Here is a 25,305-nt window from a genome sequence, read left to right on the forward strand (position 1 = left end):
ATGTATTTCGCCAGGATTTTGATTTTGCACTTCCCAGTTTTTATCAAATAACATAAAATTAGCATTTCATGGGGGAAAAAACATTTTTTGTTTATCTTTAATTTAAACAACAAAGGGATTAGAATTTTTGTTACTTTGCAAAAAGTACTTAGTAAAAAGATGGATTTCGAATTTGAAATGTTTTTGCTATTTGGTTAGTAAATTAATTAATATAATGTAGTATCCTACTTAGTTAACTATGTGTTTATTGGGAACCATTTAAGGACATATTATAACGGTGGAAATTACTTTTGTTCTTTTTTAAGTTCCTCTATACATTATAAAATTAACCAATTGATAAAAATTTGCATTATACAATAAAATAAGTACTATAACACAACAACAACGATAAATAAACTTCTTATATAACAGCCCCAATTAAAATTACTAACTAAAAACAACGAACGTGGAGACATTTCTATTATGTAGTAAAGTAAGCTTTAAAATATTTTGGAAGAACTGGTCAGAAATTATGTGAAAGAAAGTGAATCCAATTTTCATTTAAAAAAATTTTCTTATAATGTGTCAGCTTATTTTAAGCCATTTTATCTAGTAATAACAACTTGATATTGTTTCATATTAAAAATAATGAATGCAATATCATCCATATTTCGAAATGGGCTTATTTAGTTATGCTGTTATAACTACTAATAACTGTTGATGAAACATTTCCACAGCAACATAATTTTGATCTGCTATGCAAGTTTATTTATGTGTTTATTTTTTAAACAAATATTGAATCGTCGAATGTAAAAAAAAAAAGCATTAATAAAATCTTTAAATGCCCGTCTTTGAATTTGAGTTCGAATACAGCATATTTGAAACAAGAGACTATTACAAGACTTTGCTAGGATCCTGCTAGCCGCCCAAGACGCTTTGTTAGAAGGAAACAACTGATTGAAAGCATGTGTTCAAATTATCACATATGTCATTGATCTGTCGAAGAAAAGGTAGAACTTTTGTATGAGTATGTTTCAAAGCTTGCTTTTCCGTTCCGTAAGTACGCCAATCCCAGGGGTGTAATTACTCTTTTACGACAAATCTGAACTACTGCAGTTCTTCCGAAACGTGAAGAGAATATACTTACGATGACATTACTGAATGATCTCAAAGCCATCTGCTATTCTGAACTATTTTGTACTTTCTTTAAAAATACAGAAGGTTATAAGTACAGTTTTTTGGCACGTCTACAGTTATTGTTTTCTAATTACTGTCATGTCACATAATTGCAAAAGCATTTAATATTTATTTAGTCTTTCGCATAATATGTCAAAACAAATTTCTCTTAAGTCATCTGTTTATGGCTGAAGTTGCTATGTGTATTTCTTTAATTTATGCTATGGAAGTTAAAAATACAGCGATCAATAAAAAATATAAAAATTCTGCACATGTGAAAATAAAATTATGGTAAAATACTTGAACACCATCTCCAAAACAAGAGACTAAATTTTAAAAAAATCATGTTTGAGCTAAAATATTAATGTCTTGAAAAATCTTTTTAACATACGTGACAATTTTCGATAGAGGGACAAGCTTTTTTTTACTGCCTAGACCTAGAGTACTTTTTTTTTTTACTTCTTACTAAACAATCATAGATCCTTTCCTAGATTTTACTAATCAGGTCTTGCTGGCCTAAGATGTAATACTTTGATAAAGAAATTCTGAAAAGTTTAGCTTTTTTTATTTCAGTAATTCTGAATACTTATAAAAATTCGGACTACTGCAAATTTTAGTAAAACTCATCCTATGATTCAAAAAGGTGCTCCAGACCGCTGACCAAGTTTTTAAATTAAAAAGAAACTGTATTTGATATGGTAATGAAGTTAAAATATCATTGCATCTGCTTAGACAATCTAAGAATGCTACTATTTTAGAGAATTATATGCATTTCAAATAAAAAATAGCACAAATAATTATTATATATTCAAATTATACACTACTACTGCGTCATTCGCAAACAACATACATTCAAAAAACAATAAAAAATTAAAAAAAAAAAATCTTACAGGTATCAGATTTTAAATTACGTCCAAAAGGACATTTCTTTAACGTTTTGTGTGGTACCTTTATTTATTAAATATCATGTCTTTGCACTTACACCATAAAATTCAGTTCAATAGCAATGTCGATAATTAATTTTAAAATGAGCATATATTTAGAATTTCCGTTACACAATTCCGCGCGCTGGAGATAAAAAGGTTTCCACTCTCGTAGAGTGTTGCTATTGCTTGCTTTGAAATCGTTGAGTTTGTTACTCAAAAATTCGTTAAAGTTTCACAAAATATGAAATAGATAATATCAAATTTGATCTTCCACATGCCCATATTCGTAAGAGGATTACGTCATTCAAACTTGGATGGCCTTTTTTCAAACCTTTTTTTTATCACAATGCCAGAAATATACACACATTAATGCAGATTTTCATTATTTACTCACTTCAAATGTAATGCGGGAATCTAACATTTGGTGGCAACAGTCTGAAAAGTGATTCGCCGTTTATAGTGATTCAACGCAAAATCGCAAAAACGAAAACAGTATCAGTATTTAAAACAATAGTCTCTCAAGGACTATTGTTTTAAATACTAATACGCCCCTTTGGACTAATAAATAAAAATATGAAAGGTTTCAGATTTTAAACTACATCCAAAGGAGCGTTTTCAACGTTTGGTGTGTTACCTCATTAAATATCATGTTCTGCGTACTCAAACCACAAAGTTCAGTTCAACAGCAACATCTCAAAATTATTTTAAAATGAGCGTTTCTTAGAGTCTCGCGCGCTGGAGATAAAAATGGGATTTTTTTCGTACGGTGTTGACATTACTCGCTTTGAAATCGTTTAGTTTTTAATCAAAAATTCGTTGAAGTGTTATAAAATATGAAATCGATAATAAAACAAATTTCAAATTCAAATTAGGGCTTCCATTTTTGAAATTTTGATAGCTCTAGGTACCGTTGTTTTATTTCAATGCGAGAAACATACGTACATTCATGCAGATTCTTCATTATTTAATTTCTTTAAGTATAATACAGAGCGATAAAATTTAGTGGCAACGATTTGAAAAGTTATCCGCCGTTTACAGTTTTCAATGAAAAATGCCAAAGCGAAATTAAAAGTCCTTCAGGGCAAATTGCCCCTTTGGACTAAAAATAAAGTAAGCAAACATAAAAAAGTAAATTTTCGTGCTTCTTTTCTTAATAGTATTTCGTTTTATTTATTTACTGCGGTTTTTTTTAACTGAAATTTGTTACTTTTAGAAAAGTGGCGGGTTATATTTCGGACATTCAGTTGTTAGGCTGTAGGTTGGTTATTTTAATAATTTATATAGCAAAATACAGAAATTTTAACACACCTTTGCCTTTCTGCTTGTAGTTATTTTGCGATGAACAATGTAATTACAATTATGTAAGAAAATCAAACTCATTGAATTTTTTTCTAATAAAAATCGCATTGAAATCAATGTACACATAAAGATTTGGAATATTTGAAATGAATTTGAACAGAACTTCATCAAACCAGTATAAGCGGCGAATATTGTTCCAAAATGAATAAATAATTCGCCATTATTATTTTTACTATCAAATTAGATTATGCTTCATAAACCCGTTCAAAATACGCTTATTATAAATTACTGTTGATGGCTAATTTTTATTTGAATTATTGCTTAATTATGTTATTCTTTACATGTAATTATATAACTCATATTAAATACAGTATTAAATTAAATGCAGTAATTAAATGCGCTATTCGTTTGCTCGAATAATTAAAACTTATAACTTGTCGGTTTTAATTATGTATCTATATATCCATAAGGAAATTTGTTTAAGTATTTCCTAATGCTATTTTTTAATTGAATTCACGAGCATTTCGCACATTTCTGAACAATCAATTTAAAAACTAAAGGATATTTTATGAAAATGTTATCTGTTTAAAGACAGTATTGAAAAAACATGCTTACATGCTACTTTTTTATTTCGCGAAGAATGTCCACGTTTGTTTGTTGTTTATAAACCACTACATGTTCAAGCGTTTTCTTGGCGATTAAACATAGCGGTCTAAAACGAAAAAAGCAACCCTCTTTGCCTCCTACTGAGAACTGTCATTAAGAGATCTCCAGGGTTCCAGAAATAAGGGGGGCAGGAGACATCTGCACGGCCGCTTTAAGGCGGTCATAACGCTTTCGAGGTCTTCACCACTGACCGCCTAGAACCGTCAGTAACGCTTTCGAACACTTTTCCAGTGACCGCCTAGAAGCGTCCGTAACGCTTTCGAGGTAGGCCGTCTTGACCGCCTAAACCCGGTCATAACGCTCAGAGGGTTAAAGGTCAGATAAGAGCAGCCCCTTGAGGGATCGAAAGCAACCGGTTTAGTGGGTGAAAAGAAGCTTTTAAGAAGCAATTAAGAATAAAATGCAGTCGCGTGCGGCTGCAGAGATAAAGTATTCCCTTGTTAAGACGGTTTGCTGACAAATGTCTGCCTATTCGTTCAACATAAGCAAATTCAGCCCTTTATTATCTCATAAAAAATGCAGTGCCGTACTGGAAATGTCTGCTGCTAAACCGCAGAGTCAGTTTAGCGTGAATGAGTCAATTAAAATTGTAATTCGTATGTGGGTACTTTGCAAACCTAAAGGTTTCGGTAACGTCATTGCATCTTTCGCCAAGTAGGAAGTTTGACGAATTTTTTCGCGCCTGTGTTGTAGATCATCTGTAGAGTTGAACAGGTTTCGAATGTATATAACCCCCCTGCAAAAAGTAATTTAGGAGAAGAAAAAGTTGAAAGCGTTCTTTAGCCAATGAAGATAACAAATCGTTGAACGCTTTCAATAGCCATCTGCAGAGTCTGGAAACCATAACGAGTTAGTGCTTTCAACGAAAAATTTCTCAAGAGCAATTTTTGACTCTCCGCTAAATATAATTAAAATGATTAATTATTTGACTAATACTAGTAATAAATATTCAGCTTAGGGTTATGCGAGAACGTGGGAAGGTCATTCGATATTTTTTCAGAGAGCGTTAGGGATATCTCTAAAACTGCCTTATACTTAAAATCTTGAATGCTGGTCTGATATTTACATGGAGTAATTTATAGAACTTAATCATAGCAAAAAAATGCGTTCAAATTATGCTCATATTTTTTAATAATCTCCTTATATATTAGGTCAGCACTTTATTGAATACATTGAAATTAAGTATAACTAAAACGGATTTAAAATAGTCTTCAAATATTAGGTATATTTTGCCACTTCAATATTTCAGTATTTTTCTTGCATCACGTAATTTCTTGCATCACGTAAGTTATTTCATAGCCGGAAGGATGGTATAGTTGGAAATTAGGAACATCTCAAGAGATAAATAGTGAAATTCGGAGAATATTTCGCAGCCGAGGATTTTCACTTATACTTTCTTTCAAGGAATCAGTTGGATATTGTTCGGAGAACAGCCTTGGTTGCGCCATATTGGCTCCTTTAAGGATATGGGCGACATTTCATTCAATTTCTTTCTTACTTCTCTTTCTTTTTTACTTTTTTTTTCAATTTAATGTTAGCCTACAGTTTAAAGTTCTACTGCGACAGGATGCGAAGAACTAAAATGATGTTAATTAAGTCTCAATAGCTGAAACATTCTTAAATCTAAATTAAAATTCTATTATAGTTTCTTATTATTCATTTGTTATTGTGTTAAACGTTATATCTAATAAGCGCTTTAGCCACGCCTTTTAAAATAAGTTGACCTTTATTTTCTGACCTTGCTTTAACTGTAGAGTGTGTTAATGCTTTTATTCAGCTTAGGTATTATTATAAATCACGGAGTATAATGGAAGTGAAACTGCCTAGTAGAAAAACGGTCCTAAAATGTCGCGTTCACTAGATGGTGCTGTTGTTCCATCTTAGTAGTTCCAAATGTAAACATTTGTCGAGTAGCCACGCGGCGAAGCTTACTACCGAATGAAAAATGTTTATGTTTTTAATGTCATGGATTGCGTTATTATCAACGTTATAATATTCTGCTCACTAATGATTGTATTTTATTCCTCAAATTATAAAATTAATTTACAGCTTTCATGCTGTAAGGCTTGTTGTACTTTTTATGAATGATTAATTTAATGATTATTTTTCAGTCCCTCCCCCTCAGAAAAATAATCATGTTACTAGTAATAATACTTGCTGTATATATGTTAAATTTAATTAGAATAGTTTCTTCGCGTCTCTCATTTTGTAAAATGCTTAGATACACAGCTTGATATAAACTGTGGCAAAATTTTAATGAAGCTTATAGAATTTTTTGCTTCAGTCAGTAAGTTTTCTGTACGATCATAATAAGTCATTCTTTTTTATGAATCAGTTAATTTTTTATGTCAGTTTTGATTTTGATATTTTTATCATTTTCTGTTAAAAATTTCCATCTTTGTTATTTCAGAAGTATGTTTCAAATTGATTTCAAAAGATTTTAAAATAGAATTCGGATTTGAATTCAGTTAAGTATTCTGAACGCTTGGTTATGCTGATCTATATTATTCATAATTAAATATAAAGAGTAAAAAATATTGACTAATTCAATCTATCTTTAATTTTGTCCTGCTTGAACTAACTTCTAACCAATAAATGCAGTATTTTAACTAAAAATATAATGCAGATCTTTTTTATTTTAAAAGTACATGTCCACTTTTCTTTCCAAAGGAGGAAAATTCCATCCCATTCAATAGCCTAAAAGATGAATTTCTTATGTTCAGAAAAATTTTATCACAGTTATAATGTTATGATATTTTCTCGCTGTTAAGTTTCAGATTGGTACATGTAGCTTTTTTGAAAAAAATGCTTTGCATATGTTATGTTTTACTGCCCCTATTTTTTATTTTCATGTTTTGAACTGATCATTTACTAATAGTCTAATTACATTTGTTGCAAAACTACCAGTTTAATATCAGAATACCTAATGTATGTTTGCTGCGGTATTTAAAAAATATCATTAACTATATAAAACTAAAGTCTGTTTTCTCTTGCAGTAATTATTTACTTTTTTTATTCTCAATTTAATATATCTTTTTCAACGATTAATGACTCGCAGTGAAAGAAACAAGTTCAATTAAATAACAAAATTTTTTTAAAAATTTAATAGTAATGATATAATCCCAAAACAATCTTAGCAGTATTGTTTTATATTGTTACACAATGGTGAGCTATAGGAGGCTAGAGTGATTCGTTAAATTTGTGTTCAATTTGCAAGCACCTTGTTCTTTCCCACCAGCAGTTGAGCAGCAAAAGTCACCAAATACTGCTAATTTGGTCCTGGGTTCGAATCCCGCCAAGAGGCTAGCTGCATGGGCATTTTCCTGGTCTTTCTACGTGAAACATAAAAAAGTATATGTGCTCTTTTCCTCCAAAGGATCTGTAGGAAGACATTGAACTGTTGGCCATGGTTAAATTATATATTACTCTCGTTCTGAAATTAAGTGTAGTTAATAAGTTTTCAAAGTCATTCTATCCCATTCAATAGCCTAAAAGATGAATTTCTTATGTTCAGAAAAATTTTATCACAGTTATAATGATATGATATTTTCTCGCTGTTAAGTTTCAAATTGGTACATGTTGCTTTTTTGAAAAAAATATTTTCCATGTGTTATGTTTTACTGGAAAAGATCCCATATTTTTTATTTTCATTTGTTGAACTGATCATTTACTAATAGAGTCTAATTACATTTGTTGCAAAACTACCAGTTTAATATCAGAATACCTAATGTATGCTTGCTGCGGTATTTAAAAAACATCATTAACTATACAAAACTAAAGTCTGTTTTCTCTTGCAGTAATTATTTCCTTTTTTATTCTCAATTTAATATCTCTTTTTCAACGATTAAAGACTCGCAATGAAAGAAACAAGTTCAATTAAATAACAAAAATTTAATAAAAATGTAACAGTAATTATATAAATAATCCCGAAACAATCTTAGCAGTATTGTTTTATATTGTTACACACAAGGATGAGCTATAGTGTTAAGAGAATACTTCAATAGTAGAGTGGCTTACACAAGGTAGGATCATGGTATTTGCCATGTCATGGTGAGCTGTCCAATAAAAGGAAAAGAAGAGTCCTGGATACATTTTCAAAGATTGTTTATTTATCGATTCTCGTCAGACTTTGCTCCATATTGATTATATGAAGTCCGCCACAGTAGAATCCCTCCTGGCACGTAAAAAATTTGTATTTCTCTGCACTGAGTATAGTTTCACAGCCTTCGTTAACAACATTCAACATTTCTCATATGGTAAGTGGAGACAAAAAGTCAAACATACTTCAAAAAGAAAAGTATAAGGGCTGTCTCTCAAATTCGGAAAGTAACGGCAGCTGTCATCACTTTTTTTTTGGGGGGGGGTACATAAAACATCTCCAGTACTAATACCATAATGTAGTAGGGCTTATTCTGCTAACTGCAAAAGAGGGCGAAGAAATGCCAACTACAACGTATTTGAAACAAGAAGAGTACACACAGCAGAAATCCAGAGGGAAGCGAAAAAACAATGAATAGACTAAGAGATTCACTAATTCCCACTATTTATAAGCTAGCACAGTTACACATTTCAACCAATGAAAATATCAAGGATCAAGAAATTTTAATTTATGGAGCACTTAGCATGAAGCCTTTATCTCCACATCATCAAAGATTAAAAATTTATCATCATCAAAAGAGGGGTTCAGCTAATAGGATAAAAACTTGGAAAGCCAAAACAAAAAGCTTTAAACGAATAAAGTCTTCACATGAGAAAAAAGGTAAAAACACTTAAGAAGGACTTTTTAATTAAATTTTGCATCAATACATTAAGGACCAGAATGAATTTAGAAAGGGCACTCGTATCATAATTTAGAATAGTGAAATAAAAAAAAGGAATTCTTGATAAAATTAAAAGTACAGACATTGCAGAAGATAAGAAACAAAATGAAAATATTCCACAGCGAGAACAACCAATCATAATATTTCTTTCACTTTGCAAACAAACTGAACTGAAATTAGTTGTCTGATGACATAGCTTGGTCATGTTATAACAAACCTGTTGGCAAAAATATTGTCGCCACATGAAATCCCTTATCTGGTTCTAGATGGCTGTAATAATTCCAAGGACATAAATTTAATGTGACCTCATCAGATATTCACCCCTTTTTGAGGGAAGGAGGAAATATTAATTATGTGCATAATAAAAATTCCGGTATCATGGTGCCAGCCTCATATAAAATCATGACAATCACTATGGAGCTAACAGTCTGAAATACATATTACATAGATTACATTTTAAATAAAAAGATTTTTTCATTTAGGTATCACCAAAACCATGCCATCTACACAAAAACAAAATTTTTAACATTAAAACATAGAACCACTTATTTAAATATTCCATAATTCAATACAAGCAACTTTTTATGCAAAATACATATAAGTGCATGATATAAATATGGTACATAAAATTTTCGAATATACCATATTGCAAGTACACAGTACAGAATTGTAAATGAAGTATTTCTATGATAAAGCAAAATGCAATTTTTGTACATCCCCAGTTACACTTAATTAGATAAATTACAAACAGGATGAAAAAACAATACAAACCATTATAATTACATCATACCAGGAAATTTTGAAATCAAACACTTATGCACTTATATATTAGGCACAATGTCGTTGAATCTCGAAATGATATTTAAGGGTGATCAAGCCTTAAACTCTAATGATTATGCTCACACAATCAAGAAATCAACAAAAGACACATAAAATTAAATTTCGAACAATTTAACATATTGCATAACTTGTAATAATGTTCTATGATAGTATAAGAAATGAGTGAAAAAAAAAGAATTAAGTGTACTGAAGTGTGGGAGAATCTTTTAGGAGCCAAACGAAGGCAACTGATGTGAATTCTATAAATGGCTGAGAAAAAATCATTGTCAAGTGCACAAATAACATAATTTACATCATTTACTTTAGAAGAAAAAGTTTTCGAAAACCTATGCTGGAATGTAACCTTAGATTTCACATACACTATATCATTAACATTGAATGATCTTAATATGGCATTTTTCAAGTATTCAGTTCTATTTGCTTTATTCCAACATCTCATAGGCATGCTCATAACTTAGTTTTAGTTGTGTTAAAAGATCACACAAATAATATGATTTTTCCACCTGAATGGCCTTGGATCTGGATTAAACATATTAAAAAGTAATGATAATTTTCTTCCAAAATGCAGAATATTAGGAGAATAACCAGTTGAAGGATGAACAGTACCATTATAAATATTTTGATGGATAAGCAATGCATTTTCAAATGGAATACCTTTTTCATGAAGTATAAGCAAAGAGCTCTTGATGCAGGTATTAACATGTTCATTATACTCAGGTCTCTAAGGAATACAGCGAGATAATTTAATATCCAAGCATTTGGTAATCGATTCAAACACCAGTGAAGGATATTGTGTCTAAATCAAGATCATTTCTGGTCTTCCAGGTACATATATTGTAATAAATGTGCTGTAATAGTTTCAGCAGTGAGATTTTTGAGAGGTCTTAAAAAACAAGATGTTTAAAAAAATGATCTAGAATAATGAGATCATGTCCACAATTTCGTACAGGACAACCAATATACACAGAAAAAAGTCATTTGGATATTTAGGTATTCTGATAGCTTTAAATGGAGCCTGTTTAGGAGTGAAAGATTTGTATTTGTTACGAAAATGAGACGGGAGAACAAAATTCTTTGTGTCATTATACATACCCTTCTAAAAGAATCTTTCAATAAGATTTCATACGTTTTCTGAACTCCAAGATGGGATATATGAGAAATTTCTCATTTTCACAGGATTTCAGCGCTAGTGGGACAACAACTAATTCAGCATTAGGCTCTAGTGTAGAATTGGGTGCCCCTTCGATTGGCGACATTTTTTTAAAAAGTTTGGTGATGAAACCTCACTTCTAGTTACCACGATAGTTTTAACTTTGTTTTCCCAATTTTATTTAAATGAAAATAGATTGATGTGTACATGGACATATTTAAAGCAGTGTGCCTTGCCTAGGTTGTGCAATTCTAGGATGTTTTTTTAAGTAAAACATGGACACAGATCTTGTGCAATTCTTTGACTTCTTATTTTGATTTTGTGTAGCGGCCATCTTGAAATTGTGCCTTCCTGGCGCCGATCTTGGCGTCAAAAAAGAATCGCCAATAAACAAGGGGCACCCAATTGTAAACTTTTACCCAGCATTATTTCATTTATTCAAAACAAACATAAGAAGCTTATTGAATCATTTATGAAGAAATTATGTACTTTTGCTGAATTAAGCAAGGCAGGATTTTTCAAAATGTTGGTAATTTCTGAACTACATGGATCAGAAATTTGCTGAGCAAGATTGCTGATTCACCTGGATCTAAAGTGAATTTGTGTTTCAAACAAGCATTGCAATCTAATGATATAGTATAACAATTAGCATTTGCATAACATTAGCCATATTAATTAAAGGTACATAAAAATTATTAAATTCAGCTATTGCATCTTTAGTACATATTAACACATCATGTTTGGATAAAAACAAACAAAACAGCAAGACAAACAATATACACTGGCTGAAAAATTAAAATTGGACCAGTTAGCACCCAATTATTTAGACATGGGAACAAAATACCATTATTAAATCAAAACAATGAGAAAGCAAGAAATATTATCTATAAAATAATATACAATTAATATCATTGCTTATAAGGTATTACACACACTGACCAATGAATTAGAAATGCAAGATCAATATTTTATTGGATCATAGTGCATATTACCCTAGGAAGAAATTGACAGATGCATATTACCCTACGAGGAGAAAATTTTTAATAGCGATTTAATCAATGGATCTTGGCCATTACACTTAACTTTATGTCGAAACAGGTATTCAGTAGGTGATTAGCTAATTCTACTTTTCAAGACCACAATTTTGTACTCATAATTTCAGAGGCAGCAGGATTTTATAGACTAAGTGCATCAGTTGCAACTTAACAAAATTTGCGAGATAATTAACAATCTTATGCACATAATACCCATGCCTGCCATTTGTCAGTCATAATAATTGGTTCCTCTGCCATGTGCTTCTTAACCAGACACTTGTTGGTTTCTTTCCTAAGGCATGAAACCAATGACAATGAAATATGCTTAATCCATTTCCATTGAGACATAATTTCATGTTATGTCTCTCAGAACATGTTTTTGATTGAAAAATAATCCTTCTAAGACACTACAGACAAGTATCATCTCTGACAATTTCCTTAATTTAAAAAAAAAAAAAAAAAAAAAAAAACCATCTATTCATAGCTCAAAAATTCAGAAAAGATAACGTAGAAAACTGAAAAAAAATAACAATAAATAAGTGAAGAATAAATTACACATGAAAAAAAAAAAAAAAAAGCAATGAATGTGTAGCACAATAGTACCAAGTGCAGTTTGACGTGCAATACTGAAATTATAAAAATGTCAAAACAAAACTAACCTTTACAGTCATATCTTTATCAATTATAACCCATTTTTCACATATGTAATTAGTTGCCCATCGAGCACATACAATGAATTCAACTACAGAATTTACAGTTCACAAACAATGCGGTTTGGAAATCTTCTGCAGACTTTCAGTCAACAGTAGAAATGTAAAATCCTTTTTAGTAGCGGCAACATTATCTGCAACCAATGGAGCATTCTTTTCACAGGCACATTTCTTGCAGCAGGTGCTTTTCTTTTACATGACGGTTTGGATAAATATAAAGGCAGATTTGGAAAGATTGAGGGTATTGCTCCTTCTTGGAGTCTAGGGCGGCCCATTTCCAACTTGAATATTGTCCCATCGAACAATTTCATCTCGTAAAATTGTTTTATATCACTTTCTGCAAAATGATGCTCGCATACAACATCCTTCTCTGAAAGTATTTGGTCGGCCGGAGGAATTGCATGTGTCCATTTGTCTAGCAGCACAGGATCCTGTAAAATATATTTCAACAAGTATGTATAAATATCAGAATTCAGTGACATACAAAATTAAAATACTCTTGTTGTATGCAATTTTTTTAACGTGACTTTGATGCAAATTTAATATTTAATGATTAAAATTTAATTTGAAAATAGTAATGGCAAATTAAAATTTAATTGCAGCACTAACGCTTGAATAGTTTTACACATTCAAATTTAAAATCCTTGTGCATAATGGTTCTCACTGTGCAGTGTATCAAGATTTAAATCTTAATTTTTAACAGCCATTCAATTATGTGGCACGATTTTATAGTATTCATAACTTATTTAATATGCTGAATTTATCTCATGGAAAATCAATTTTTCATACTGTTATGTTTTCACTCAACCATGCAAGTGAAGTTAATTTTAAGCAGCATAGTGTTCATTTCCATTTATTATAAAAACCTACTTCAAACGGAAAAGAAGGGGAAATGAGTTAATCTTCTTTTCTGTAAATGAAATAAAGAGGCAAATATTCCATCATTCTTGCATAATTCCAGAAATTTATTTAACTTTAAAAATCTCAGGATTGCCTGCTTTCATGCACGAAATGCAAATGCACATAAGTTATGTGAAATATTAAACTAATTTCCAATTTAAAGTTCTGTGAAATATTTAACTAATTTCCAGTCTATTACTTTTTAAATACCCTCTTATTTACTAGCAATCCAGACGTTCTGTAAAGTTATATAAATTCGTCTGACTGTGATCAGGCATGATATAAATGTTGCTCACCTTTGGAGCTCTAAATATACTTGGATTCTTGATTTCCAAGCTTTTATTCTTCTGCCTAACAGATGTATAACCACTGTTGTATCCGGGGACGAAGCAGGTTGCATTACAAGAATTACTCATACTGGAAATTGATATCAAATCAATATTTTCTGTATTATTGCCTATGGCAAATCCTACGAAAAGTAGAACAGCTAACGATTGCAGCGCCCTCTATAAATAATGCGACAAAAGTGGACCATTTTTGGAAAAAGTTGTAATACCAGTTTCCACTCCTTGTTTATATACTCCGTGTTATAAATATTCAGCTTAGGGTTATGCGAGAACGTGGAAAGGTCATTCGATATTTTTTCAGAGAGCGTTAGGGATATCTCTAAAACTGCCTTATACTTAAAATCTTGAATGCTGGTCTGATATTTACATGGAGTAATTTATAGAACTTAATCATAGCAAAAAAATGCGTTCAAATTATGCTCATATTTTTTAATAATCTCCTTATATATTAGGTCAGCACTTTATTGAATACATTGAAATTAAGTATAACTAAAACGGATTTAAAATAGTCTTCAAATATTAGGTATATTTTGCCACTTCAATATTTCAGTATTTTTCTTGCATCACGTAATTTCTTGCATCACGTAAGTTATTTCATAGCCGGAAGGATGGTATAGTTGGAAATTAGGAACATCTCAAGAGATAAATAGTGAAATTCGGAGAATATTTCGCAGCCGAGGATTTTCACTTATACTTTCTTTCAAGGAATCAGTTGGATATTGTTCGGAGAACAGCCTTGGTTGCGCCATATTGGCTCCTTTAAGGATATGGGCGACATTTCATTCAATTTCTTTCTTACTTCTCTTTCTTTTTTACTTTTTTTTTTTTTTTTTTCAATTTAATGTTAGCCTACAGTTTAAAGTTCTACTGCGACAGGATGCGAAGAACTAAAATGATGTTAATTAAGTCTCAATAGCTGAAACATTCTTAAATCTAAATTAAAATTCTATTATAGTTTCTTATTATTCATTTGTTATTGTGTTAAACGTTATATCTAATAAGCGCTTTAGCCACGCCTTTTAAAATGAGTTGACCTTTATTTTCTGACCTTGCTTTAACTGTAGAGTATGTTAATGCTTTTTCAGGTAAAAATGGCCGCAAACCTTAAGAAGTGTACGCAGTTAACTGGATTAGCTGTGGCTAAAAATCCGCATCGTGTGTTAACGAGTTACTATAACAAAATACTACGTGCGTTGGAAAATATACCCGAAGGTGCAGCATATCGCCAACATACAGCAAAATTAGTAGAAGAACGTCTTGCACTTGTAACTGTAGAATCTGATGTAAGAAAACTGGAGGAAAAAATTAATGCTGGCCAAGTTGAAGAACTCATACTTCATGCAGAAAGAGAACTTATGCTAGCCAGAAAAATGATAACATGGAAACCCTGGGAGCCTTTACAGACAGTACCTCCTTCTAATCAATGGAAATGGCCTATTTAGATATCAAATTTTATTTCTTGTAGTTTCTTCCACTTGAAAATAACGTAAGAAATCGTCATGTTATGTTAGCAGAATTAAAACGAATATGGAGTATTGTTATTACATCAAACTTTATGTTTTATATACTCATACACACTAATATAATAAATTTGGAATTTGGAAATTCCGTTTTCTGCGTTCAACTTTCATATATTAGAAATAAATTAATATCTAGAACCGAGTTTGGGCAATACTGTAGATAATTTTTGTTTGTTTAAATATAAGTACGTCATCAAACGTTAAGATGTCTGCCTGTGCATTCTAATAACCTGTACATATGCATTTTTTAAAAATTATATTGTTTCATTCAATTCAGATTTTCAGTTGTCAAACAGGTTATCAGTTTATAATTTCAGTATATAATTCTCAGTTTTCAAATCTGCTAATAAAGGAGTAACTGCAAGTGGCCCTAGATCAGGTGTTCTGTAAGGTATTTTTCCCTCCTTCCAACTTGCCTTCATGGGGTAATGGTAGCACACTCTGAGGTCCAGGTTCAAGTCGTGGACAGGGCATTGCGCATTTTTCATGTTTCCTGCTTCCCAAAATAACCTAATGTCTCTACAGTGACACCTGAACCAAAAGGTGGCTGGACGATAATTTCCCTATCGCCAGGATTTGGCGATTGGGTTCCCACCTCCCCAGTCTCTCTTTAAAAGGGAGAGTATGTAAGGTATTTTCTCCCTCCTTCTAGCATACCCTTATGATGTAACAATAGCACACTCAATGTGTATTCGAGAGTTTCAAGACTGAGAGCATTGCGCATTTTCACGTCACCTGCTTCACAAAATAACCTTAAGTCTCTAGTTTTGTTCAGATTCAGGTCTTCATACTAGGTTTTATTGGTATTTTTACATGCTTTTATCTGTGTATATCATAAATGTATGCTAGTGTTTTTCAAATATAGATCCATAAAAGCATTTTTTTAAAAACAGCTTATCAATTATAATTATGGAATTGTGTTTTTCAAATATAGATCCATAAAGGTATTTTTTTAAACAGCTTATCAATTATAATTATGTAATTTTCTAACCAGAAGATATCAGGATTGCATTCTTACATTTTAAATTTTGATTGTTTTTATTTTGTAAACATAATCAAATGGCTAATTTAAGTCCTTGAGAATAAAGTGTGAACTTTTCTGGTAGCTCTTAAGTTTTTAACTAATTATAATGCAAAAATTCTTCAAATGATGATTTCTTATTAAATATCAAATTTTGTGAAATACATTGGACTAAATACAGGCTTTACTTATGGATATTATTACAATGTGTATTAACTGTATTTAAGCTGTTAATGTTTCTATAATTTATCCAGTCCTTAAGGCATTAGCTGTATTTGTATTAAAATTTTTTTGGGGGGGAGAGGGAGATATCTGCATCTTGAATTTAGTGCTTTATTGTTTTTATTTAACATCGATGTAGTGCTACAAGAATTTCATCAAGTTACTGAAGTATTACAGGCTTATTTAATTGGGTTAGAGTAGACTAAAGGGTACCCCTTGTATTTTCACGGAGTTGTTGTTTTTCATTTATTGACAAGTTGTTTCATTTATGGTAACCTTAGCAGTTGAATGTTCCATAAATATACTTACCTAGAATTGGGTGCTCCTTTGATTTTTTAAGTGAAAATATATTGATGTGTACGTGGACAAAAGGAGTGCACAGTGCCAAGTTTGTGCAAATCTCTGATGTTTTTTTTAAGTGAAAATAGGTCAACTAGTACATTGACAAAGAATTACCGCTACACAAAGACAAAATAACAAGTCAAAGAATTATACAAACTTGGTATCCATGAACCGCTAGTTTTCGCCAAGGGGTACCTGTAAATATACTTTTACCTGTAATTGTACATTGTGTGGGATAAATTACATGTGATAGGTGTAGCATAGTCATACAAAGTCTAAATTTGTTTTACTGCGAGACCAGAAAGCTAAAATTTGGGGGTAAAAGTGTATTTATGGGTACCCTTTGGCGATTTTTGGTGGTACATGAATACTGAGTTTGTGCAGTTCTTTGATTTCTTATTTTATCTTTGTATAGCGGTGATTTTTGGCAAAAATCTCCGCTACACAAAGGCAAAATAACAAGTCAAAGAATTGCACAAGCTCGATATCCATGCACACATTGACCTATTTTCATTTAAAATTACATAATTGCACAAACTAGGAATTGCTCATTCCCTTTATTCATGTACATGTCAACTTATTTTTGCTTAAAAAAACATCAGAGACTTGCACAAACTTGGCATTGCACACTCCCTTCACTTTGTCCATGTACACATTGATATATTTTCACTTAAAAAGTCAAAGGAGCACCCAATTCTAGGTAAAAGTATATTTACGGGACATTCAACTACTCGGGTTACTATAAATGAAACAACAACTTGGCGATAAATGAAATGACAACTTTGCGGTAATACAAAGGGTACCTTTCAGTCTAATCTAACCAATTTTGAATCTTGAGTTGTGTATGGACATACTGCCTATACCCTTTTAAGTTCAATAAATTCATTAGTAGAAAGTGTGATGTTAGGATATTTTTTTATGAATTGCATAACTAATAAGTGAATTCTGCTTACACAGTGAAATATAACTGTCTGAACAATCATCATGGATCACATTCGTATAAAATGTTGTCCGCTTTAATGTATATTGGTACGAAGAAAAATGCTGTGTAATTGAGCATATACTTAAAGTTAACATAAATTTGTCTCTTTTTTAGCTGAATCTTCATTATGATGTATTTTTTAAAAAGGATATGAGTAACAGTAATTTAACAAATTCAGAATTTGAACAGTATCTGACAATAAATAATAATCTTATTGCTGAGGAAATGATAAGTGAAGAAATTTTGAACATAATGTAATATACTCATGGTAAGGAAAAAAGGCACTCTTTTGTTATTGGGACCGAATTAAAAAATGTATGTATATATGCACTTGTATACATGCATGCATTTCTGAATCTGGTTCCAGTATCATAAAAAAGTGCAGGAAATGAATTCAAAAAAAGTATGGGTTAATCTTTGGATTATGGTAACTTGGCGAAACTTTGGCGACCAACCCTGCTACAGCAACCTGCTAGCTTTTGTTTGGACGCCATTTTGTTTTCACGAAGTAAAGGCATTTTCTTTTTTACTCAACATTTTTTTCCAACAATTGCTAGCCGAATTACGCTTATGCTAGAACTTTTATGGAACAAAAGTGCTTAATCATGATGAAGATTAGGTGCGAAATTGGGAGAAAGTGCAGAATCGCAAACTGCTTGCCGCATTTTTAAGAATTGCACATACACGGTATCATCCATGTACACGTAGACCTATTTTCACTTAAAAAAACATCCCAGAATTGCACAAAAATGGCATTGCGCACACTCTTGATTTTATCCATGGTATACTGCTAAAGTCCTAGCTAGTAACCCTTATCACCTTACCAAAATGTCGCCAAACTACTAGTTACAATATTCCAAAGATTAGCCAAATTATGAGCTGTAGGAATATTTTGTCACTTCCTCTCAGTTGCAGTACTTCAAAAGCAGCTTTAGAGCATTAGATATGTGAATAGTTTATCCATTAAGTAACTGAAGATAATTTATATTCCAATTAAAAGCACACTGTTTTTCTGGACTTATTTTAAAAACATATTTTAACATATTTTAAAAACTTAAAATGTATATTGTATTATTACTATAAGTAGTGATTTATTATGGAATTTTGCATTAAAAAAATTTGACGTGGACATCGCACAACTTCCTTGTATAGTCTATTAAGTGATACACATTTTTTGCTGCACTTCATTTAAACTTATTTTCTCAAATTATTCTTAATTAAACCTTATCTGAAAGTAGGCTAAAAATAACATCAAAAGTGTCAAATTTTAGAATTAAATATCTCCATCAATTTTTGTCTTATGGAATGAAACTTCTTGTAATTTTATTTTTTCTTAACAAATATAAAACTTTCCAAAATGTAAGTATAGGAACCAAAAGTCTGCATTAAAAGTTAGATTTCACTGTTTGTGAAAAATGAGGTTTTTTTTTTTTTTTTTTTTTTTTTTTTTTAAATTTTATGTTACCCAAACATTAATATTTTCATCATTTAAAACACTTATTTAAACTGGAAGTAGATGTCCACAATTAATGATTGCAAACATAAAGGCTGGTAAAGTGAGTGTATGGATATATCCACCCACTTACCCTTATGTATATTTATCTCCCTCTCTCTTCATATATATATATATATATATTACATAGGTGTGCAAAAATTGAGGACAAGATTGTTTTTTCAATACAACGTTGTGAAAAATCTTTCCAAATCAACACAGATAACACCATAAGATCCCTAGGGTGTAAAAACATTGGTATTGTTAAGCTAAACTTCCCAAGAATGAAATCAAGAGGATAAAAAGGAACTATTAAAAATGTAGGATGGAGCACAGTGTAACAGAAGGCTGAAACATCCATGTGACAGGTGTCCAGGAAGAAGCAACCAGCCTTTAGTAGAGGATATGAACTCCCCTGCTGTGCAGCTTGAGCATTGCCTGTTCATGCTGAGTATGAGGTTGAAAATGAGTTGATGATGCATTATTGCCCATTCTTGTAGCACCAATCACAGCTCTGTAATTGTTACTGGCAAGAAGTTATATGCTGCCACGCATGTTCCTAGAAAGTCCTATGCATGCTCAATAGGATTTAGTTTCGGAGACCTTGCCAGCCAATCCATGCATTTAGTCCAACAACTCTTCGACGGCAACTGTGCGATAAGGTAGAGTGTTGTCATTCATGAAGAGGAACAGAGGACCCACTGCACTTCTTAAAAGATGCATGTAAGGAAGGAGAACTTCATTACAATAGTGGGCCTCGTTGACTGAACCTCCTTGGCAGATGTGAAGGTCGTACAGTTAGCAAGCATGATGTCTCCCCAAATGAGAAATCGCTGGCCTGCAAACTGGTCAATGATGTTCGAGGGCTATTCCAACATTATTCTGAAGATCACCTCAGCGTGTGTAAAGAAGAATATGGATACATTCTGAAGAGGCATATGAACCTCAGCATTCCACGTCCATCCTCTACAAGATCACTTCAACATATGAACCATAAACAGAGTTCATGGAAATTTGAAACCTTTAAGAAATTGCCATACTAAAATTCAGTCAACATCAAATGCAAATCGAACTATTACAGAAGCAACAGGAATTTTAAAATACCTAAATGATAATAATTTCAAATTTGGGTTAGAGCATTTTCATCAGATTATGCTTTATGTTGAAATAATTTACAATTAAATGTGTTTAAAGGTAATGAATGTATAACAAATTTCAAAACTGCTATTTTAGACTTAAGAAACTCAAAGTATTTTGAGAATCCTTCAAAGACACTGATGGTAGAAGCTAAGGAAGAGTATGACTGCATATATGGTGATATATTGGACAAGTATTCTTTCAGTAAACACTTAGTACCTGCTAAATTGTTCAACAAGAAATGTTTCTCTAATTGTAAGAATGAACATCTTACAGAAGAAATAGTACTGACCACATATCCAATGACTGCGGGAAAAAAAGCTCAAAATTGAACTAAAAGTATTCTACTGTAGGTCTGATATTCATGAATACTGCAAATTATTGAGCTACTGAAATTTATCTTGGGAAATAATCTAAATTAGATTCTTAGTGAAATTATGAAACAGGTAAAAAAATCCTCTTGACAGTTCTCATGACTAGAGGCAGAACACTGTTCTTCAACATTGAAAAGAATGAAACCTTTACTAAGAAGCACTTTGAATTTAGAAAGACTATATGCACTTACAGTGCTTTCAATGGAGGACAATTTCCTTGGTTGTCATTCGGAGATCATGGAGAAAATTATCTTTTCACACAGATTATAACAAGAAGAATGGGTTTCATTCTTAAATGAATAGATCAAGATTGAACTGTAACAATTTAGTTTTAAGTAATTAAGAAATGAGTGATTTAGTTTTTTAAAATTTTTTTTAAAGATTTTATCAAGTTTCTAAATAAATTTTCTTTTTATACATATTTGTTTCTTTTTACAGTTTTTAAACAAAGGTTAAAAATTTTCTATAAAAAGTAGGTTTAGGAAGCTCCAGCATTTCTTTCTTTATCTCTTTTTTTTCTTCCTTGTATGAAGTATTGTAATCACGAAAAATTTCGGGTATTATATTTCAACGAAAATATTCATTTTGAATGTAATTTAATGATGTTTTTGTATAACGTCTGTACATAAAGCCAGAATAAAGGACTTTTTTTTTTTTCCTCCAAAAAAAAATATAAAACTGATTTAAAATGAATTCTGAAGAGATGTTTTTGTGGTGTCTGTACATTATGTACATATCTTGCATAACTCAAAAAACGAGTAGCCTCAGAGCATTGAAATTTTGTACATAGGACTGCTATAACATGTAAATGTGGACCTCTCATTTTGGTTGCAGTCGGCTGCACCAAAAGTATATAAATATATATATATCCACTCTGTTACTCGGCTCAGTTTCTTTATTTGTATATGTTTGTAAATTGTGCATTTTTTTTTTTGCTTTAAAAATGATTGAATTATGTTGTTCTGATTAAGATTTTTATGCCTTTAGTTAACCTGCATGCAATAAGTATGGAATTATCAACAATTTAAAAGTTTTTTTAAGTGCGGATTAGTCTAATTTTTTATTACCATGACAGCCATGTTTGTTTACATTTGAAACTTAGCAGAATAGTGGATTTGTTGCCAATCTAGAGAAACTAAGCATCGTAACAACAAAGTAACGTCTTCTTTTATTATTACGAATTCATTCTGGAATTAACATTTACTAGCTTGTTTTGGCACAGAAACTGTAATTTTAATTGTAAAAATTGTTCTTTTAATTGTGTTAAGTGTATTTATTGTTTTATGTTTTTATATAGCTTTCAAATTTAAAAATATGTCGAATATATTTTTAAATTTGAATACAAAATATTTTGAATTTTTATGTATTTTTGCCTTGCCGCTAAGTGAGAACTCAATTAATTAGTAGCACATGTACATTAGGTAAGAAGCGCTGAATCGTCTGCGAAAAAGTTTCTTTTTTATTTTCTTTTGTACATCGTGTTAGATTTATTATAGTATTTGAATAGAATTTGTGGTAATTCTTCAGATGATATAATTTTTGTGCAGTTATAAAATGAATGTTAATGCTGTTAAATGAACATAGCGCTGAAGTGTCACTTTGGTAAATAAATATAGTGACCTTTAAGAGTGCATTTATTCTATTGTGGTTTATGTGCTATCGACAAAGTAAATTTAATTCAAAATTGTTAACTGTTAATTCAGTATGTGTAAATGAAATGCAAGAAAATTGCGTATAATTTGATATTCCGTACAAGGAAGTCATGTGGTGTACACGTCAGATTTTTTAAATATAAAATACAGGGTTCGTATAGTCCTTAGGTTTTTTTTAAACAATTTTGGATTCTTAATTTCTGCCAAAATTGCCAGAGGGTCCTTAAGGTTATTCATCTGACATTTTTATTTTTTACTACTGCTACTTTATATATAAATTAACATTTTGGAGGAATATTTTCTGCTGTTTCATTGTCAAATATGTATTTGGTGGGTTATTGTTTGAATTTGTTCCTATTTCTAATATAAAACATTGTTGAGTACTTACCTCGATTGAAACAAGCATTTTGAAATTTCTTTTTTGCTGACAAAGAGTTTTATAAAAATTACATCAAAAACAACAACTTCCTTTTTGGAATATAAATTCTTTTGTGATGCTAAATTTGGGGACTAATGAAAATTTTTGTGATTTTAACACCAGTGTGTAAATAAAATTTTTGATTTGGAAATTAGCAAATTTTTCTCAGATTGCCTTTTTTTTTTTTTTTTTTACAAACGTAACATTGATAAATATTATTTAAATAATGATAATATTTTTTAGTTGTATTTAAAAAATAATATTAAAGTAAACCACTTTTATCTTCCCCTATCATATTTAAAAATTGTTTACTTTCTATTTTGGCGAATTGGGAATATTTTGATACTGAAAAATAAATGCTGTAAAGCAGTTTCTGAAGCATTTCGTCGCAAAAGCAGAAAAGCTGCTGTAATTATTTTCGAAATTAATTTCGCTTTCTTTTTTATATCATCATGATAAGATTTTCCGTCTAATTGTATCAGAATATTCAAATCTGTATCAGTTTTCTGTATAAAATTCACTTGAAGGATTTCTTTTCTGTTTTTCCCCTTCAAGAATCTCCTGGCATTTTGCTGTCACAGGGGAGATTCCAGAAAAACAAAACATAATGATAAAATGTCTATATGGTATTAACACATAGACATGTTTTACAGGAAATATGGTAGGTTAGTTTTTTTTTTTTTTTTTTTTTTTTTTTTTTTTTGAGAATTTTTCGAAGAACAGTGAAACAAAAATTATTTGAATTTTCTACTTTTGAACCTAAAAATCTTTTCCTTAACATGTTTATTTTTCTTTTATTTTCACTTTCTTATTTAGTGAACCAGATATAAACATGCAATGTTGCAAAAATGGTTCTGCTCTTATATTGACCTGCACATCTGTAGAAAGAAATTTTTCTATCACTGCAGAAACTAAAAATTGACAATTTTAAACAATATTTCTTAAATTGTGGGTTATAACCCCAATTGGCATTGCGAAAATTTAATTCAGGTGTCTGAATTTAAAGAAACATTAGTCTTAACCCTTTCATTATCTTTAATTTATTATACTATATTCTCTGTACAGCACAGTTTTAATCGTAAGCTATATATTATATATCTATATTATAATATGCCATTAAATGCATCAAGACTCAGGTGCTGCTTTGAAATTTTAGCATATAATTTATTTGAGAAGCAAAATATGCCGCAAATATATAGCACAGGACATTCTAGAGTGCACAGGTGTGCCAAGAATAAAGTTGGCGCAGCTGTATCTGGTGTGATGATAGTGTTTTCTAGCACAGACAGTTGTATCTGTTTATCACAAGTACTATGTACACTGCGCAGAAAAAAAAAAAGGGGGACAGTTCTATATCTCCCATTCTACTGGGCCGATTGACAAAATTCAAATTGCGTTTTTAATGTTTCGAAAGCCCGACTTAGGATATATATTAGATTTATATATAGCACTATTCTAACATAGGTATTTCAACAAAATTGGACTTTTTCTGAAATAACACGAATTTTTTTACATATTTCGATTCTATGACTCAAATTATTCCAGACTGCCAAGTTTTGTAAAAATCGTACGAGTAATTTATAAAAAATTAGCTTTCAAAATTTTAGCTTCTCAATGTTAAATGAATTTGGTATGTATTTATTAATATATCTCTTTATTTATTTATTTATTTATTTATTAAACATTTTTGATTTTTTTTCCTTTTACATTTCAAAATTTAGGTTCCTTCTAAATAAAATTCACCTGTTTTTTGTGTTTTATTTTTAAAATTTCTATTTTAAAATAATTTTTATAAATTTTTCGAAAAAAATTTGAATTATAACCCATAAAATTTTTACCATCCTCTTAGTAAAAGTAGGTAAAGTTCTAATACCCGCAAAAAAGTAGAGTTTTTTATTCAAAATTTTCTATGATGTATACGAATTTACATATTTTCGCGTTTTGAAATTTGGCATCTTTTTTTTTTTTTTGAGCGATAATAACGCCAAATGTGGTTTATGGATTTTTGTTTTGTTAGTGAATTGCCACAGCTACTTTTAACCTTAAATTTCGAATAAATTTTTAGGAAAAATTAATTATTTGAAATTGTTCCTCTCAATGATGCGTAATAAATATTTATTATTACTATATGAAAAGCTATTTTTTAAAATTAAGATGATGATATTCAAATTTTTAACTTTTTTTTTTTTTTTTTTAATATTTGTAAGAGTAAATTATTACCTTCGCCGTTGTTATCGTCTGCTACTTTACTTTGACTGCATTTAAATTGAATTGTCTAAAACTGAGAAAGTTCGTTTG

General features: G+C 30.7%; 2 protein-coding genes across 2 annotated transcripts; one reads left to right on the forward strand and one right to left on the reverse strand.

Annotated features, from left to right (window-relative positions):
* Positions 1-7,924: 7,924 nt before the first annotated feature.
* On the reverse strand, positions 7,925-13,984 carry LOC146995040 (uncharacterized). Its single transcript, XM_085825282.1, has 2 exons — positions 13,797-13,984; positions 7,925-13,031 (listed from the first exon to the last, which is right to left on the reverse strand). Exons 1-2 carry the CDS (start codon positions 13,914-13,916, stop codon positions 12,690-12,692), a joined length of 462 nt encoding a protein of 153 aa, XP_085681408.1. The 5' UTR covers positions 13,917-13,984; the 3' UTR covers positions 7,925-12,689.
* Positions 13,985-14,732: 748 nt separating this feature from the next.
* ND-13B (NADH dehydrogenase (ubiquinone) subunit ND-13B) lies at positions 14,733-15,455 on the forward strand. The gene has a single exon (XM_035349542.2). The coding sequence runs from the start codon at positions 14,915-14,917 to the stop codon at positions 15,287-15,289; it is 375 nt and encodes a 124-aa protein (XP_035205433.1). The 5' UTR covers positions 14,733-14,914; the 3' UTR covers positions 15,290-15,455.
* The last annotated feature ends 9,850 nt before the right edge of the window (positions 15,456-25,305 follow it).

This window comes from Stegodyphus dumicola, chromosome 10, assembly GCF_044657685.1.
Source record: "Stegodyphus dumicola isolate Sdum_Otavi_A_Nest chromosome 10, ASM4465768v1".
NCBI lineage: Eukaryota > Metazoa > Arthropoda > Arachnida > Araneae > Eresidae > Stegodyphus > Stegodyphus dumicola.

What these genes read in the sequence shown, in the direction of transcription:
- LOC146995040 (XM_085825282.1), bottom strand. Translation starts at nt 13,916, where the DNA reads ATGAGTAATTCTTGTAATGCAACCTGCTTCGTCCCCGGATACAACAGT. An exon ending in GTATATTTAGAGCTCCAAAG is followed by an intron (nt 13,032 to 13,796) that starts GTGAGCAACATT and finishes TATATTTTACAG; the next exon opens with GATCCTGTGCTGCTAGACAA.
- ND-13B (XM_035349542.2), top strand. Translation starts at nt 14,915, where the DNA reads ATGTTAATGCTTTTTCAGGTAAAAATGGCCGCAAACCTTAAGAAGTGT.